The sequence below is a fragment of the Vanellus vanellus genome (assembly GCF_965231255.1).
Source record: "Vanellus vanellus genome assembly, chromosome: 3".
Taxonomy (NCBI): domain Eukaryota; kingdom Metazoa; phylum Chordata; class Aves; order Charadriiformes; family Charadriidae; genus Vanellus; species Vanellus vanellus.
The window spans coordinates 21,820,092-21,836,034 of NC_138907.1; the positions used below are offsets into that span (position 1 = coordinate 21,820,092).

Sequence of the window (15,943 nt, forward strand, 5' to 3'; positions counted from 1 at the left end):
AATGCTTTTACTAAGTTATCAGCATACTATTTCTCTGAACCACTTTAGGTTCTTACTGTCAAAATGAAGCTGCAAGCTTATATGTGAGTCTTCTTGTGAGATTGGTTACTGCTGTAGTTTTCTGCCTGTTGCTCATGTCCTTCATAGAAATATGGCTCAAAATCCTATTTCAGAATAAGACAGCTCATTTTGATATGTGAAGAGATGTTTGTTGTAGAGAGAATGCGAATGGCTCCTTTTCTGGCTGAATAGGTTGAAGATCCTAGCATGCCCAACGATGAAGGGATTACTGCGCTGCACAACGCCGTGTGTGCTGGACACACGGAAATCGTGAAGTTCCTGGTACAATTTGGTGTGAATGTGAATGCTGCAGATAGTGATGGATGGTAAGGCTTTCTTTAAGTGTTACCTTACAAACGCTCTCCAGAAGAGAGCTGCAGCTTGGGGGCTGCTGCAGGTCCCTCAGGAGGTCACTCAGTTTTGCTCCTGTAGAGCTGGCAATAACTTTTCCACAGTAGAGCAACAGCAGCTCCCTGTGGGGCATCATGTGAGAATGCGCAGAGGAGAAAATAGGCAAATTAAATTAATATTCCCAATATGGAAGAAGTCTGTCTGAGGCCCAGTAGGGTGGATACAGTTGTCAGGAAGTTGATCTCTCTCTCTGAGATATTGAAGACAGCTTATGCTGTTTGCTGAAATTCCCGGTGTCCTCTCTGTGAAACAGCTTGTGTGTAGCTTACACACGCTCTGGGCAGTATCCAGCCCTACAAACTATCTTCAGTTCTTTGTCCAGTACTCGGACAACTTAAAAACAAAACGAAGCGGAAAACCACAACCTACAAAGTAGGCTTGTGACTGATAATGGGTTACAAATGCTCCTTAAAGTAGCTAGGGAGCTTATTTATAAAAGGCTAGGGGAGGGGGGCACTGATTTTACCATTATTTCTGCCTGTAACAAAAGTGTCTAAGGCCTATGACTGAATAAAGATGCTTATTGCACCTCAGCCTCAGTAGTTATCCCAATTACCTGCACTTGTCATCAGGTCAGGTCTTGAAGTAATTATCTAGCTTGTAAGAGGCATGATGTCAGGAGGATTTCAGAATGGTTTTTTAGTATTGATTCTTTTTTTTTTATTTATATTGCTTTAATCGACGTTCTCAAAATGTTAATGGATTATAAAAAGGTAGCATAACTAGAGATCCATATGGAAACCCAGCTTTAGGGCTCAAGCAGCTCTTGGTAACTCCCGTTACCTGTGAAAAGCAATTGCTCTTGACATCCTGGGTTAAGTGCTTCTGGTGGGAAGCCTTCAGTGATGCTGTATGGATTGCTGGAGGTCACGCACAAAAGTGGTTTGCCCCTAGGAGTCTGTAAGCACTGCTGTAAGCAATAAAAGTAATGTCATCTTTTTCTTCTTGGCTTGCAGGACCCCATTACACTGTGCAGCATCTTGCAATAACGTGCAGGTGTGCAAGTTCCTGGTGGAGTCAGGTGCAGCTGTATTTGCGATGACCTACAGTGACATGCAGACGGCTGCAGACAAGTGTGAGGAAATGGAGGAAGGCTACACACAGTGCTCCCAGTTCTTATATGGTAGGTGATGACAACTGAGTTCTGGAGCATGCTAGGGACTCACCTGGTGTTTCTTGGTGTGTTTTTGGATGAGTGGTAAGTTGCATGCTTAGGCTGTGTGCCGATGCCTCGAGTTTCTCTTGGAAAGAGAGGTTTTGGCCAGCTTCTTGTCACAGACTGAGATCCATCGAGACTAACTTTATAATGTTGAAGCTATAGAGGTGATGTGAGTAACAAAATGTTCTCCCACGTTAAAAACTTTGAAATGAGTTAAAAGCGCGCATTGACAAATACATTAGTGTGAGGTGACAGTTAGGTGAATCGTACCACACAAGTACTTTTTTACATAAAATGAAAAGTGGAATGGATATCTCAGTAGGCAGTTCCTATTTGCTGCCTAGTGTCTTTAAATGAGGAATATTTCCTAATGTGCACTTCAGAACTAAGAAAGGTATTGCCAAGTTTCTGCCTTAATGGAGGTTAGTAAGCACTGAATTTGACTTTATCTTTCTGGCTGCCGCCTTCTCTCGCATTTAAAAAGAAATCCCTTATTAAATTTAGATTTTATTCAAATAGTAAGATTAAAGGGGAAGCTATCTTTTTAACGGAGAGGATGAATTGTCCCTAGGGTGTGATGAGTATTAGTCAATGAGGTTTTAAATTACTGTAAGTTTTGTATGTAATCAGGTTTTAAATTACTTTTCTGTATGTCTTGTATGGGGTTCTTGTCTCCTAGGCACTTACCAGCTGGAGTATTATCTATCTGTAAGAGGTTAGAGTAATGGCAATGTAATACAGCATAAAAACCTGTAATAGACCTTTCTGGTTTTGTGGAACATGTGAGATCTGACTTTCTGTAAGCTGCTCAGCCAGCATATTTCAAAACAGCCTGTCCAGCTGTCCACACTAAGGTTGAAAACTGTGTCTCTTAGTGCTGAATATGTAGTTTTCCCTATGAAGGGAGGAAACCTATTTAACTAGTGTCAAAATCTGTAGGCTACGCAAAAGTCCATTTGGTTTTGTATCCAGACTCCAATGGTAGTCATCAACAACAAATGTCCAAGAAGACTGGAGGACTAGATTAAAAATAATAATACTTATCCAATATTTCTTCCTGGTTTTACTCTGATGTGTGTTAAGAGATGGTGTCTTTGTGTAGAATAGGTCTTGAGATATTTATTTCAGGAATGTGTCTAATTCTTAAAATTCAGGTAAACAGCCCACAAGATCCTGTGGGAAGGAGATTCACGGCTTTATTATATATAGCATGAAGAAACACAAAGTTTTTGTTTGGGGGGGTTTTTGGACCCACCATCTGGTGTTCTCACGTGATACTCTGTTTTTTTTTGTTGGGTTTGTCATTTTTTTTGTCTTACGAGATACTTCCCAAAGGGTCCTGAATAGTCTGTAAGGCTTTGGCTTGTTGTCAGCTTTTCCAAATTGAAGCCACTCAAAGTAGGGTATGTCTTGATACACTGGCTGTTCAGCTATCAAATTTCCATATTTTTCCATTAAGAATTAATCCTATTGATAAGATTGTTTCAGTTGCCTATAGTTAGAAATTCATTCACCGGCTAAATCTGTTTCTTGCTGTAAAGGAAGTTTGGGCATGTGTATCTGTCTGTTTCCAGAACAGATACAGCATTAAAACTTGTTAAGTGAGAAACCTTGCTGTAATTCATTGATTCACCTAATCCCGTTTTGTTCTAAATGATGCACAACATTGAATATCATCAACAAGTACAGGTATGTTGAAATAAAACCTCTAGTCCTTTAGCACTGATTAAATGACAAGTCTCATGCTGCTTAAGTATGTCATTTTTCACTTTCTAAGTTTAAATGTGTGTTTGCGCTGCTACCCTGGCGTGACTGCTAACACTTTTTTTAGAAGATGAGATCCGTTGTGCAAATCTTTTTTGTCTGCTTTGATGTTTAGTGCTCAGTCTTACTTTCCATATGGGTGCAGAGCACAGCTTTTGCCAAACCTTTAATCATACCAAATGCAAAGCAAGGGAAGAGTCTCTCTGAGCAGAATGAAGCATATATTGGAAGTAAATTAATTTTACATGAGCTGGAATGCAGAAATGAAGAACCTGATTTGCTTCCTTTAGCAGACGTAGGTAAGAATCCTATACAATAGGTTGTAATAGGTAAGAGAAGGAAAGGGAAATGACAAGTTTTGTGATATGATGTGCAATGTACTTTTTGCTTCTGGCAATACCAACAGGAAACAAAAAATCCAGTAGGATTCAATATTTCAAAATGGAATAATTAGGAGAAAATTTGTGTAACAGTGGATTAAGATACCTGTTCCGGTTTGCTGCTTATAAGCTGAGGAACGTGTACAGAAAGAACAGCGTTTCATCTTTGGCTACAGCTGTCAAATGAGCAAATTCTAAATAACATCTGCAAGGCGTGTGCATGTACCCCAAAACACCTTGGCCCAGAAGCAATTTAACAGAAATGTGTTTCTGAAGTCAGTGTTTAAGAAACCATAATTAAAATAGTGGCAGAAATTAAGAACTGCTGAGATAAGTATTTGAGGTAACGGAAAGCAGCTGGTGGGTAGCAGACAAATCTTTCAGGTATAGGTCTGAGATGCAACTTTAGTTTTAAAGTTCTGAAATAATGTGGCTCGGGTGGCAAATGACACCTCAAGGATCAAAATGACAATGGTGGTCAACATAAGCAGTTATTGCTATCGCCTTTTGACAGAAAGAGATTACTGATGAACTAAGAGTGCAAACACCTGTTTCTTGCTCATCACCTAAGTGTAGGAAGTATGAGCACTAGCACGAAAATAAAACCTTTTGTCAGTCAGTGCTCCTCTCCCCATTTACCTTGTATTTTTTGAACACGCGTAAGGAAGGAATCTGTCTGCTGTGTGCAAGGGCTAACTTTGCAATGCCACCTGTTCCAGGACTGACTTTCAGTAGGCTGATGACAACAAGGTGCTAAGTGTGATAAGAACCAAGGTTGGTTTCTCTTGTTTTCCTGGACTTCTCTCCAGTAAGATTACAGCAGTGTTTCCAACTGTTCCCTTTATTATTTTTTTAAACATTTTTATTGAGCTGTTCTGTGTTTTTAATGTTGCAGGAGTCCAGGAGAAAATGGGGATAATGAACAAAGGAGTGATTTATGGACTCTGGGATTATGAGGCTCAGAATGACGACGAGCTCTCGATGAAAGAGGGAGACTGCATGACAATCCTGCGCCGGGAAGATGAAGATGAAATTGAGTGGTGGTGGGCACGGCTGAATGACAAGGAAGGCTATGTTCCCCGCAACCTGCTAGGGGTGAGTCCTTGATGTTTCAGAATCAAAAAGCCCCACCCCACTACGTGCAGTACGCACAGCATTATTCTCATGCGTTTAAGTTAGGTGCCATTTCAAAAGTCAAGAGGAAGGAGTTGGCATTCTCCATTTATTCATCTGGGGAGTTGAATACCTTGACAGAGAGTGGGTTAACACCCTCTGTTTAGATACCTAACACAGATTATATTAATGGGTATATAAAAGAACGTGTATCGCCACCCTGCTATATACATAGCAGGTTCTAATACTAAGCTTGTCTCACCATCTTAGACAAAAAAAAAAGCTTTTATCTGAACATGTGTGTGTAAGGTTTTGTTCAGCATGTGAACAGAACTGGGTTTCCCCTCTTAGAAAGTGATACACTGGCACAAAGGGCCTTAAGAACTGAAACTTGTATGAAGAATGAGTCATAAGTCTTTCCATGTCCGGGTGTACACAGTGCACCTTGTGATTTGAGATGGTTTCACAGAGAGTTTTAGGACAAATACTGCAAAATTCTATGGTTTTCTTTTTTTTCTAGTGTTGAAAGAGAGATAACATTGCCAAATAAGGGCAGATCTTTGTTTTCTCCTATGCTCTTTTAAAGTAATATATAATCATATGTCAAAGGCCTTAAATTAATGGCCTCTCATCATCATCTTCTGTACTACCTCTCTTATTAAAAGCAACTGTGTACAAATAATAGATACTTTCAGTTATGTCCCCATACTTCTCATGGCTGAGTTGTTAGAAAACTATGGCAGATGGACACATGTATAAAAACTTCATTAAGCTTTTTTCTACATATCCAGTTGCCCTGCTGCTGGAGATAAGAGGTTCTGCCAATGCTAAAGATTAACTGCTGTGAATTTTAGCTGATTGATGTATGATGCTTGAAAGAAGCTCAACCTCCTTCCTCATGCAGATAATCCTTACTGTTAAACTGGTTAGATTTTTTTGTGGAGTAACTATACCTAATGCAAAATCAGTTTTCATTTCTGTATCACTTTCAGGTCAGGCCTACCCACAATGTTGTGTAAAATTCTCCCTAGCATAGTACTTCTGCTTGTTTTTTTTCCCTTCCAAATGTAAGCATTTCTAAATCGAGAGCAGCCATCAGCCCTGCAAAACAAGGTCAAGAAAGGTCAGAAATAGCAGCACTTTTCCCCCGCCCCAGGGTGAATTGTGCATGTGCTACTTCTTCATAAGCTTGTGCACTCAGCCTGAGCACAGGTGTGTAAGAACACAAGGAGCATCTGTGCTTCTGTAATAAAAAGCACAAGGCAACACAGCTTAGGCTGGCGATCACGACTCATCCTTCTATGCGCAACACAATCCGAACAGAACCTTTTGGGGAAAACTACCCAAGTGACACTCTTGTGTCTGTCCAGTTGTGCTAGTACTGCTACCGAAGAATTCTCTGGTTATTCTCAAAAGCAATTACTGGACTCTTAATATAGCGGCTGAAATCTGGGCTAAGATATTCAGCACAGAGGAAAACATTTGGTAGTTTGATACATTCTTATATGAAGTTGTATTTTTATCACAGCTGCTCTATCCTTTTGCTGTTAGGTGCACTGAATAGAAACAAGGATGAAATTATCTGCAAAAGTGCTCAACCCTTCTTAGTGACTCGCTAGCTTCCTAAGCTGTGCGAGAGCTCTAAAACTGAATGCAAATGAAATAATACTGTCAAAATACTGACTTCTTTGTTCCAAACGAAATCTTTTGAACGCTGTCCGGTGTTATGCTGCTGTGACTGACTGACTGACTTCATCTTTGCTAGCGGTGGAGTCACAGCAGACTGAGACAAACCTTGTGGGTGAAGTTGTTGGTCTTCTCTTAACCATTAGCTGACCATTAAAAAGAGGCAAGCCAGTATCTGGCTGAAGAGAGAAGAGGATATCTTTAAGGAGAACTTTAGCTGAAAAAAAACAGGATGTAGTGTAGACATGCGTTGCCATTTAAAGCATGGAAGATTCATCTTTCCTAATTGTATGAAGTGTATCCTTCTATTCTTTCTATGCCAGTAGTCAGTAGTCATGCTTTGCAGAACAGTAGTTGTTCCCAGAGCCCTTTGCAAGTGGGAGCCAAGAACTTCCCAAGCATCTCAGCATTGCTGCATGCTGTGGTGAGCTGTGTCCCATCAATCGTCACCCTGCATCTGAGGCAGTCTCTGTACTTCTGTGTGTGTAGCCAGAATGTGTGAATAGCACATAGTTCAAGGGCCAGAGGGTGGCAACTACTGATTTACTGCTGGCCAGTTAAACGAATTTAACTGGCCACCCACTATCCACTAAAGCACAGCTCCTACAGTTCCACAGTCCTTATGCAGCCAGACGTTTCCAGCTTGCCCAAAGCTATAGATCTGTAAAGGCTGATAGGCGTTGAGAGAGAAAAAGCAAAACGGACTTTAATACTTCTCCATTTCCTTTATAAAACAGGGAAAAAGCCCATAGTTCACTAAACACAAAAGTCTCTTGACTTACAAAGCCACACGCTTTTTGTAGCCCACCCATCTGGGTAGAGCTGAAGGTACTGAATTATGTGCTTTACAATGCCTTCCTTTTGTACTGTCACGGTTAGTATTTTTTAAACTTGCCTAAGAATGCTAAATTTATATTTGTTAGTGCTCTGTGTGTGTTTTGTAATCTCTAGTAGCAAAAGCATGGTTATATTTTCTTTTATTTTTTTCCTTTTTTTAAAAAAAGTAACCTTTTAAAGCACTAAAATTTTAAATCTCATTTCTGTTTTACCCTCAGCTGTATCCAAGGATTAAACCTAGACAAAGAAGCTTGGCATGAAATAGTACAGAAGCCAGATTCTTGAAGTACTAATCATGGATGACTTACAAAAAAAAAATTCATTTTGTGTTGGTTCCAATATCATGAGACTTATTTCAATGACAATGTAATTTGAAAGCTATGAAGAATGTGCTTTGAAAACAAATGAAGGATTGATGCATTAGCAAATGGATGAGGGCATTCTACAAGATGAAATAATGCTTACAAGCAAATGAAATTCTGCTGCCTTTGGTCTAAGCAAGCCATTATGTTCAAGTACCCACTCTGATTTCTTCAAACGTGGCAGAAAGGAATTTCACATTTTTCTGCATTAAATCCAAGGACCTTTTCAATTTACAACTGAAGGGAATCATCATGAAACAGACATTTCGGCTTTGTCCAAACTTACCCCGAGGCTTTTTCCAGATGGGAGAAACTGAAATAAATTACGTGCACAGCACCCAAATGCTTGTTGCTGGAAGCAGAACGTTTGTTAAAGAAGCTAAATCAAAGTGCATCTGAACAGTGACAACCACATGACCATTAAGCAATAACTTTAAAAAATGCTGTAGCATCTTAGGAATTCCATGTATCCAAAATATTATGTGCTGTAACAGACAACGTAGTTTTAGATTCCTCTTTTTACAGAGCCTCATGTATTTATTGTATTTTGTACTTTGAAAACTAAGCGTAGAAACTTTCCATAGTCCTTGACAACTTACTTGTTTTTACTTGACTGTGATACCATTAAACTTTTGTCTCCTCTTTGGGTTTAACTCTGGGTATTTTTTAGTGTCAAGTTTTTATTAGACCATCTGAAATTGTTAACAGTAAGACACACTGCTGTTCTACATTATGCTAACATTCATCTACTTTCTGTATTAAATTGAACCCTTCCCCCCCAGTTTGCTCAAGAATCTTTCTGCACTTAAAATTAAGCCAAATCTGTTAGTTGCATATAACCTTTGTTAACCATAAAAGCTAAGGGACATACTTAAGAAAAAAACTTGGTACAAGTATTGTCTAAACAAAGCCTTTCCCATGGAACTATCTTTTTATATCTATCTATTTGGGAATAATCATCTGATAATGAACACTATTAAATAGTGAGGATCAACTCTTTCCTTAAAGGTATTTATGAAGTGCCTGACCCTTCAGGCTCATGTTCTCCTACTAGGTAAGTACTTACCGTTTTCTGAAAAGGTGCCCATAAATCCAGGAAATTATTTGTAGGAAGGAGGACACACTTCCTCAGGTGGGTAAACTTAAGTCAGCAGTAGTAAGAACTCCTGGAAGCAGCAATCTGCTCATGTTCACAGCCTCCTCATTTTAATAGGTTGGGTGTATGGGATATATAGTATCAGTCACCTTTCTTGGAAGCCTTTCACTTTTCAAGCATTAATCTTATAAAGTATCAGACTAGCTAGCATTTCATTAGCACATCCAGAGTTTCCGTCGGTGCCCAGTTAGCTCCAGAATGCTGTTTTTCCCCTTTAAAAGGCAACATATTCTGTTCCTGACAGTGAAAGCTCTACATATGCTCTGTGATGATCTATCTCTAAGAAAAAATGTGCTCATTGGCAGAAGGAGTTAATGGTCTTGCAAACTTTATTTCTACTGTTTTTATTTAAATAATTTTTTGTATTTCAAAGGAAGATAAATAAGATTCTGGAAATCAAGATTCCACCTGAGAGCATGGGCTTTCTCGTGGAAGAGTCTGGTTATCACAGCCTCCTGCTACAGCCACATCAAACTGAAGGCAAGTCTTCCCATCCTGGCCGTTGGTCAAATGTGTACTTGCTAATCCAAGTCTTCAAAAAAAGTATTTAACCAGAACAATGCTGGAGCTTGACAGAAAGCTCACAAGAGACTCACATCTTGCCTAAACACCTGTATTCAGGGATATGCAATACCATCCCTTTTATATTTTCAGATACCCGGAATGGAGTGGAGCTGTTATTCAAAATGCACTTATTAAACCAAACTGTCAAGCTACAATGAGCTTTCTTCCAGAAGTCATGTAAAACACCTTAAATACAAAGCTATTAGCAAAGCCGTATTTTTAAAAGTTGCATTGAGGACTTATACTAAATCAAAGCTTTTGTACAGAGGATATATAGTAGTAGCTAAAGACTGTCAGACCCATAAAAATGAGGTTGCAGAGTCTCCTGTTGTTGAAGTAGACTGCTTTCCTTCTTATAAACGTGTGCAAAATTTGCCATGCATAAGTTAAGGCACATTCACGTTAGAATAGCACTTGTATGATTGCTTGATTATCTTCACCTGGTCTTGCTCTTTTTGAGGTGGCTCGAGCTGATGACAGTGGCTCAAATGACAGTAAAGCACAGCCACTGTAACAAGAGAAAGGAGGAGAGGAAAATGGGCCAAGGTTAAGGTTAGTAAAAACACCCGTAGCAAGTATGCATGTTCCCATTTCTAGCACGATGAGGAAGGTCTATTGTTACAGAAGTAATTTTAGGATCTTTCCTGAACGATTTAGATGAGGTATAAATTTAAGTCAGAAGAGTTTTGGGATGATTTGCACATTCCTCATTTAAGTCCAGAAATAAGCTGAGTTCAGGTAATAAGCAAGTCAAACATGTGTAGGAGGGTAGTTTTCTCCTAACTTAGTCCTTTCTACAGGGCAGACACGGTCAATACTATGAGTCATTACTGCACCTACATTTTACCCTGTTGTTGACAAAAATGGCAGGGAAGAAGCCTGCATACATATCAGCCAAAATTACTGCCAGTAAGGGATAAGTGACATCAGGTTCCAGTAACCTTGTCTGTTAGGGAATACAATGTGATGTAGGTGCATTTTAAAAAAAGGGTAACCTTTCTTAAGGCTGCTTATAAACACACAAGCTATATAAAGCCAGTATATATGAAAATACATATAAGCAGCCATAAGCAGTCAGAATGAAGCACAACACTCTCTACTGTTAACACCACTATCCCCCCTCCCCCCCGAGAAATAAGAGAAAACAAATGTTTTAGAGCTAAATGAACTTACGTTAACAAGGTTCAATTCTATTGTTCCAGTTTTCTCAGTATCCAGTTTTCTAAACATTTCTGTGGTAGGAGAGAGATGACAGACAAAGATGAGTATAGGAACTGATGGGAAAGCCTTCCCCTTCCTCGTGCTTCAGGATCAAAAAGGAATTTAGTCCCAGAGTGTAACATTCAACAACAGTCTACAGCCCAAACCAGAAGGGCCACACTAAAGTCACTGCATGCTCGTGTGCAAGAACAAGACTGAACATTTTAAATAGTTAAATTTTAAATAGTATTAACGCTATTTGACAATATATAAGCATTTAGATTGATTTTTGGTTTTAAATCAACGCTTAGTTGTTTGCATGAAAGACTGACTGGCTCCGGTTCAGCAGCCTGGCCTAAAAGGCTGATTCCTAAATCTAGGAGGAGCGTGCAGACTGGGTTTGCCGGATTTATAGCTCGGTTTTGAAGTTGCTTTGGTTCCAGTATAAAAGTTTTCCGAATAACTTATCCTGGACTTGAAAACACAAAGCAACAGCGTCTGTCTGGTTATTAAGCATGTACTCACTGAACAAGGTTTCCAGCCGAATCAAACACCGGACAAAGTTATCAAAGTCAATGATGAGGTCTTCATCAGCAAAACGAGCCACAATGATTTGATGTAACTGGCAGTTCAATTTGAACCCTAAAGATGCAACGCCAAGGATTCAAAATAGAAGAAAAAAAAAAATGCAAAAAGCCGCAACCAACAAAAACCCCCAACCTTTACACATTGCCAGAAATTCAAGTAGCTACTTTTGATTAAATTCACAAATTTTAAGAGTGTTTACTCCATTTTGGGAACTCCCAACCAGCCCTTCTGTACTTGGAGTGATTTAGAGCTGTGACTAGGGCACACATGTTGTTCCTGCTGCATGTGCTCCCACACGTGCACTCCCATTTCCCAGGGGACACGGCCAGCTCCTGGTCCTTCACTGGGTGATGTGGCGGCTGCCGGACTCGGCCCACTGAGACCTGAGATGAAGCAGTGGCTTTCTGTGGGCAAAGGGGTCTATATTGCCACAGAGCACCTAAACTTTGGGGCAAAAAGAAATGCTGCCTCATCTTACGTGGTGGACAGGAGGGGGAAGCTCCAGAGAGCACAAACGCTGACATTAAGGTGGCCCCAGAAGAGCAGTAAGTTAATCTGAGATCGTATGGCTCTGTGATCGCTGTCATAACTCAGATACACTTGCTTTTCAGTGCTTGCAGTAGCAAACTGACTCTTCATTTATCTCTCTTATGAGCATCACCCCTTGGTCGAGCCACTTCCATTCCCTGGGTCGCAGCATCCCTCTTTCACAGGCTTATGCCAAACCCACATTTACCCAGAGAGACTCATTGACAGATGACAGTACGCTGTTACAAGACCAGATGGTTGCAGTTATACGTGCTTCAAAAGCTGGTCGCCAAAGAAAATAACTGCAAACCTATCACTCCTTTGAGGTGCTTTTAGTGTGCCTGCATGGCAAGACACAGCTACACAAAGACAAGAGCCCAGGCTGAGCATCTGGATTAAACGAAACCTTTCATCAGGTCTGGGAAGACAGGATTTTGCAGCTTACAAGTGATACACAGGAGACTAGGGAGCATCTATCAACCCAGCTTGAAACTGATATAATCCTAAAAAGAGCCAGACCACTACAAATACCTGCTGTTTCCAGCGCTCTCCTCATCTCATATGAATTCATGGTACCGGATCGATCCACATCAATTTCCCTGTAAATTTTCTGCGGAACACAAAACACAAAGTTAAAACTTGTCAATGACTCAGAGCATGGTTTGGCTTTCGTCAGAAGTCAAACATTTCGATATGCAGCCTGCACATTCCCTAGGAGTGTTTGCAACGTAGGTCTGAAGGACTAGGTACTTATCCCCAGGTTCGTCTAAAAGCAGCTTCGGAAAGTATTTTTGATGCAGCAGCCAGAGCGGATAAAGAGTCCGGGGAACTCCTTGAACGCCTGTGCAAAATGACACTATCGCTACCAAAGCGAGCAGCAAGACTGACATTAAACTCACACTGTTAAGCGGGAAGGCTAAAGGTATTTGGACACGAGTTAAACCAAACCAGAAAACAGCCTTTCCTTCAGCCCTTCACCTGGGGCTGAAGCCATCACGCCCCCGGGCTCCGAGGGGCAAACCCCGGGGGGGACCAAGGACAGAAATGCATCGTGAGCTGAAGCGGGAGTCGCTGCTTTGGGCAGTGTGACTGTACACGTTGTCCGCGACAAACCAGTCTACAGCCACCTCTACATTTGATTGCATGTTCACCCCAAAAGGCTGCGTCTTACCTGGTATTTCTGAATCTTTGTCCAGAGGGTGTGGAATTCCTTCAATCCCAGTTTACCACTCCCGTCATTCTTCTTTGAGTTAAGGTAAGCTCTTTGGAAGAAAGGAAAAGGGTTTCCTCTCCCTGCGATGGGTTTATTTACATGGGCAGTTGTGACTTAATACTTAAAAAAAAATAATATGCAATTAAGAAAAGGATGCAAGTCCTCTCTGAAGGACTCGTCCTGTTGAATACACAATTGTTGTTCAAGATGTCTTTCTAAATCAACAAGGTGATCGATTCATTTAAACCGTGATGTGTTCACAAGCTCTTCTGCTCCTGCTTTGGCAACTCTCTCTCTTTTCAAAACAGCCGAGATTATGCAATTTTGTTCTGCATGGTTGGTTTAACACCTGCAGTTATAGCAGCATGAGCCCTAAGTCTGCATTATAAACAGGAAAAGCCTCAACCAAGCCTACTATTTGGAGAATTTAAGTTCTTGCACAAACTGCTAACAAAAGAACCTGGTCACGGCATCGCTCCCAAAACCCACTAAGAAGTCCCTACCGCCTGCCATATTTTACACCAAATTATAGCAGAGCATCACTCTGTTTCGGTAATTTTCCCTTTTTCTGACTATGCAATTCAACGCCCACTGCAGAGAGAAGCTGAACACAACTATTCTTAGACTTAAATCTTTCATCCTACACTTTCATTCTTAGGAGTAAAAGCTCCTAAAATCCAGCATACTCTCTGGTTCCTGTATTTGTTTCCCTCATTTTCTGTTAGCCAAGTCCTCGTGGCTTTACGATGCCCGCACCAACTCCAGCCAGATAACAGAGCAGTGAAAAGCCCCTAGATATGCGTGTTCAAACTCTATCAGCCAGGGCAATGCACGCCACGCTGAGAGCCAAGTGCCTATTCCCAGCACAAATATCGCTTTGTCCCCAGCTAAACCAGAACTTCCAACAGCCAGAAACACTTCAAAGCAGATCGTCATGTCTGAAAACGGATCTTCCCCACTGCCTGGGAGAATTCGTGTGCCAGGGTCAGCAGTAATAGCAACCATTTTTATTCAGGGGAACCAGGGTAAAACCAGCTTCTCCACCTCAGGAGTCACTAGTACATCAGCATGGATCCCTCACTGCAAAGGCAGCAGCTCACCTACTCCAGCACAGGCAGAAGAATATCATCCAGGAACAGCCTTAAAGGATACATCTAACAGGTCAACCATTATTTTGCATGTCTCAATACTAAAGCCATCAGATTTAATATCTTGGCCTGTAAAGAAAGAGCAAAAGACAGGATTATCATCGCACACTGTACCACAGCACCTTCCGAAATCACCCAGGAGCTCTGTAACCAGCGTATACACCTCAGCCCTTATTTGTTTCTGTGTCCTTGGTGGCTTCCTCTGCAACTGGCAAGATGATTTTTTTCATTTTGGTATGTTTTTTTCTTGCTTCTATGTAACACATGCTTAATGCTCTACCTACTAGTTACTCAACAGCCATCCGCTGCCTACTTCAAATCCTCCCCTGGCAATAGGTTGCCCAGCTGTGTCACTGCCCCAGCCTGGGCCAGGCGAGGGCGCAGCAGGGGATGCCTCCCTCCTGCTCTGGGAATTGTTAATGTCATCCTAAACCTTTGGGATTTTCCCAGGAGCTAATGCAGTGCTGACAGTGGAGGGTGCGGTGCCTGTAGAGCTGTAGTCGGGATACCTGCCTACAGATAATCCTGCAGTTCCCTCAAACGCTGGATGGGAAACCATTGCCTGATGTTGCTTAGGTACCTCCCCTGAGGCAAGCTATGGCCGCTGACAACTCCTTTGCATCCGGCAGAGCAGGAGGCACCGCTCGCTTAGAGGTGTGGTCAGTGGGGTCAGGACCTGCCAGCGAGGGAGAGCTTCAGATGGGAGGACACACGAGCATGAGTTACACAGCTCTTGGCAAACAGTCATAGGACGATCGGTCCTTGTTTTGCATGAGAGGGATGCAGCACTGAAGCAGGTGAATGGATGCTGATAAGATTTCCTGATGAAGAGACTTAGGGTGAAAGTTAGCTGCGATGCTTCCCTGAGCAAACAAACAGCCCAGATAGTCTGGTTTGTAGGTGTGCTGCAGAAGCAAGAGGCAGAGAGGAAGCAAGAGGCAGAGAGAGAGAGCTTTCCTGTCCTTATTGTCTGCCTGCAAAGATAAGGGTGGACTTTTGTGGACAATGTGGGCTTCATGCAAGGGAAGAACGTCAAATCAAGCTTGGTAACCAGCAATACACCATCGCTAACTGGCTGCTGCACACAGATATACAACACAGTTCTGGCTACGACTTCCCTTTGGAAATTAAAGACACACTTATTTCTCCAAGCACTTATTTCTCAAGCACTGTTTAATGGAAAGGAAAATAATGCGGAGCCAAGCTCTGAATCACTCCACAGAAAAAGAAGCCCAGAGTTTCAAAGTGTCTCCTCCTCCTCGGGGACACCTCAGACCATTGGCTGAGCTACTGTTTGAATCCCAAGTGACTCCATACTAAAGTAGCAGCAATGCCTTCTCTTGATTGTTATCAAGCATTAATCAAATCTGTCCATCTTCCTGGCAGCCAAGTCCCAGTAACAGATGCTGGGATAAAAAGCACCCATACGTGCCCTGCCAAAGCACGCGTCCTGTGTGCACAGCCCCGGTGCTTCTGCAGCCCCCTGAAGGAACAGAACACGTGGCGGTGGCCACAGGGAGAGCCACATGGCAGGTCGGGGGCAGAGTCTGGGGCTTTGACTCTGCCCAGGTCAGCGGTGCGCTCTGCGCTCTCGTGGCCGTGCTGGAAACCTGCTGGTGGCCAACTGAAGCCGCAGCTGGAAGAAGGTACTTACGTTTAGCCATGACTTTATTCAAGATGTTGCGCAGTTCAAAGGCCGAGATCTCTGCGTCCTGCAGAAAAGAGGATAACGGGTTTTTCACTGTGAGCTGCAGACACCGTCTCACGGGCAGCC

The 15,943-nt window shown here is 41.9% G+C and overlaps 2 protein-coding genes across 2 annotated transcripts in view; one reads left to right on the forward strand and one right to left on the reverse strand.

Annotated features, from left to right (window-relative positions):
- The window catches only part of TP53BP2 (tumor protein p53 binding protein 2), a 31,003-nt gene extending 22,302 nt beyond the window's left edge, over positions 1-8,701 (forward strand). Inside the window, exons 14-17 of the mRNA XM_082481287.1 lie at positions 253-386; positions 1,428-1,594; positions 4,670-4,869; positions 7,629-8,701. Of these exons, the coding sequence (XP_082337413.1) occupies positions 253-386; positions 1,428-1,594; positions 4,670-4,869; positions 7,629-7,670 (543 nt within the window). The 3' untranslated portion in view covers positions 7,671-8,701. The remainder of the gene's footprint in view (positions 1-252; positions 387-1,427; positions 1,595-4,669; positions 4,870-7,628) is intronic.
- A 549-nt stretch (positions 8,702-9,250) lies between these two features.
- Positions 9,251-15,943, reverse strand: part of LOC309669702 (calpain-2 catalytic subunit) — a gene marked incomplete at its 5' end in the record, with an annotated part of 29,499 nt that continues 22,806 nt past the window's right edge. The window contains 7 exons of the mRNA XM_082480457.1: positions 9,251-10,000; positions 10,666-10,724; positions 11,218-11,334; positions 12,340-12,418; positions 12,980-13,048; positions 14,174-14,238; positions 15,824-15,881. Coding sequence (XP_082336583.1) covers positions 9,977-10,000; positions 10,666-10,724; positions 11,218-11,334; positions 12,340-12,418; positions 12,980-13,048; positions 14,174-14,238; positions 15,824-15,881 — 471 coding nt within the window. The 3' untranslated portion in view covers positions 9,251-9,976. The remainder of the gene's footprint in view (positions 10,001-10,665; positions 10,725-11,217; positions 11,335-12,339; positions 12,419-12,979; positions 13,049-14,173; positions 14,239-15,823; positions 15,882-15,943) is intronic.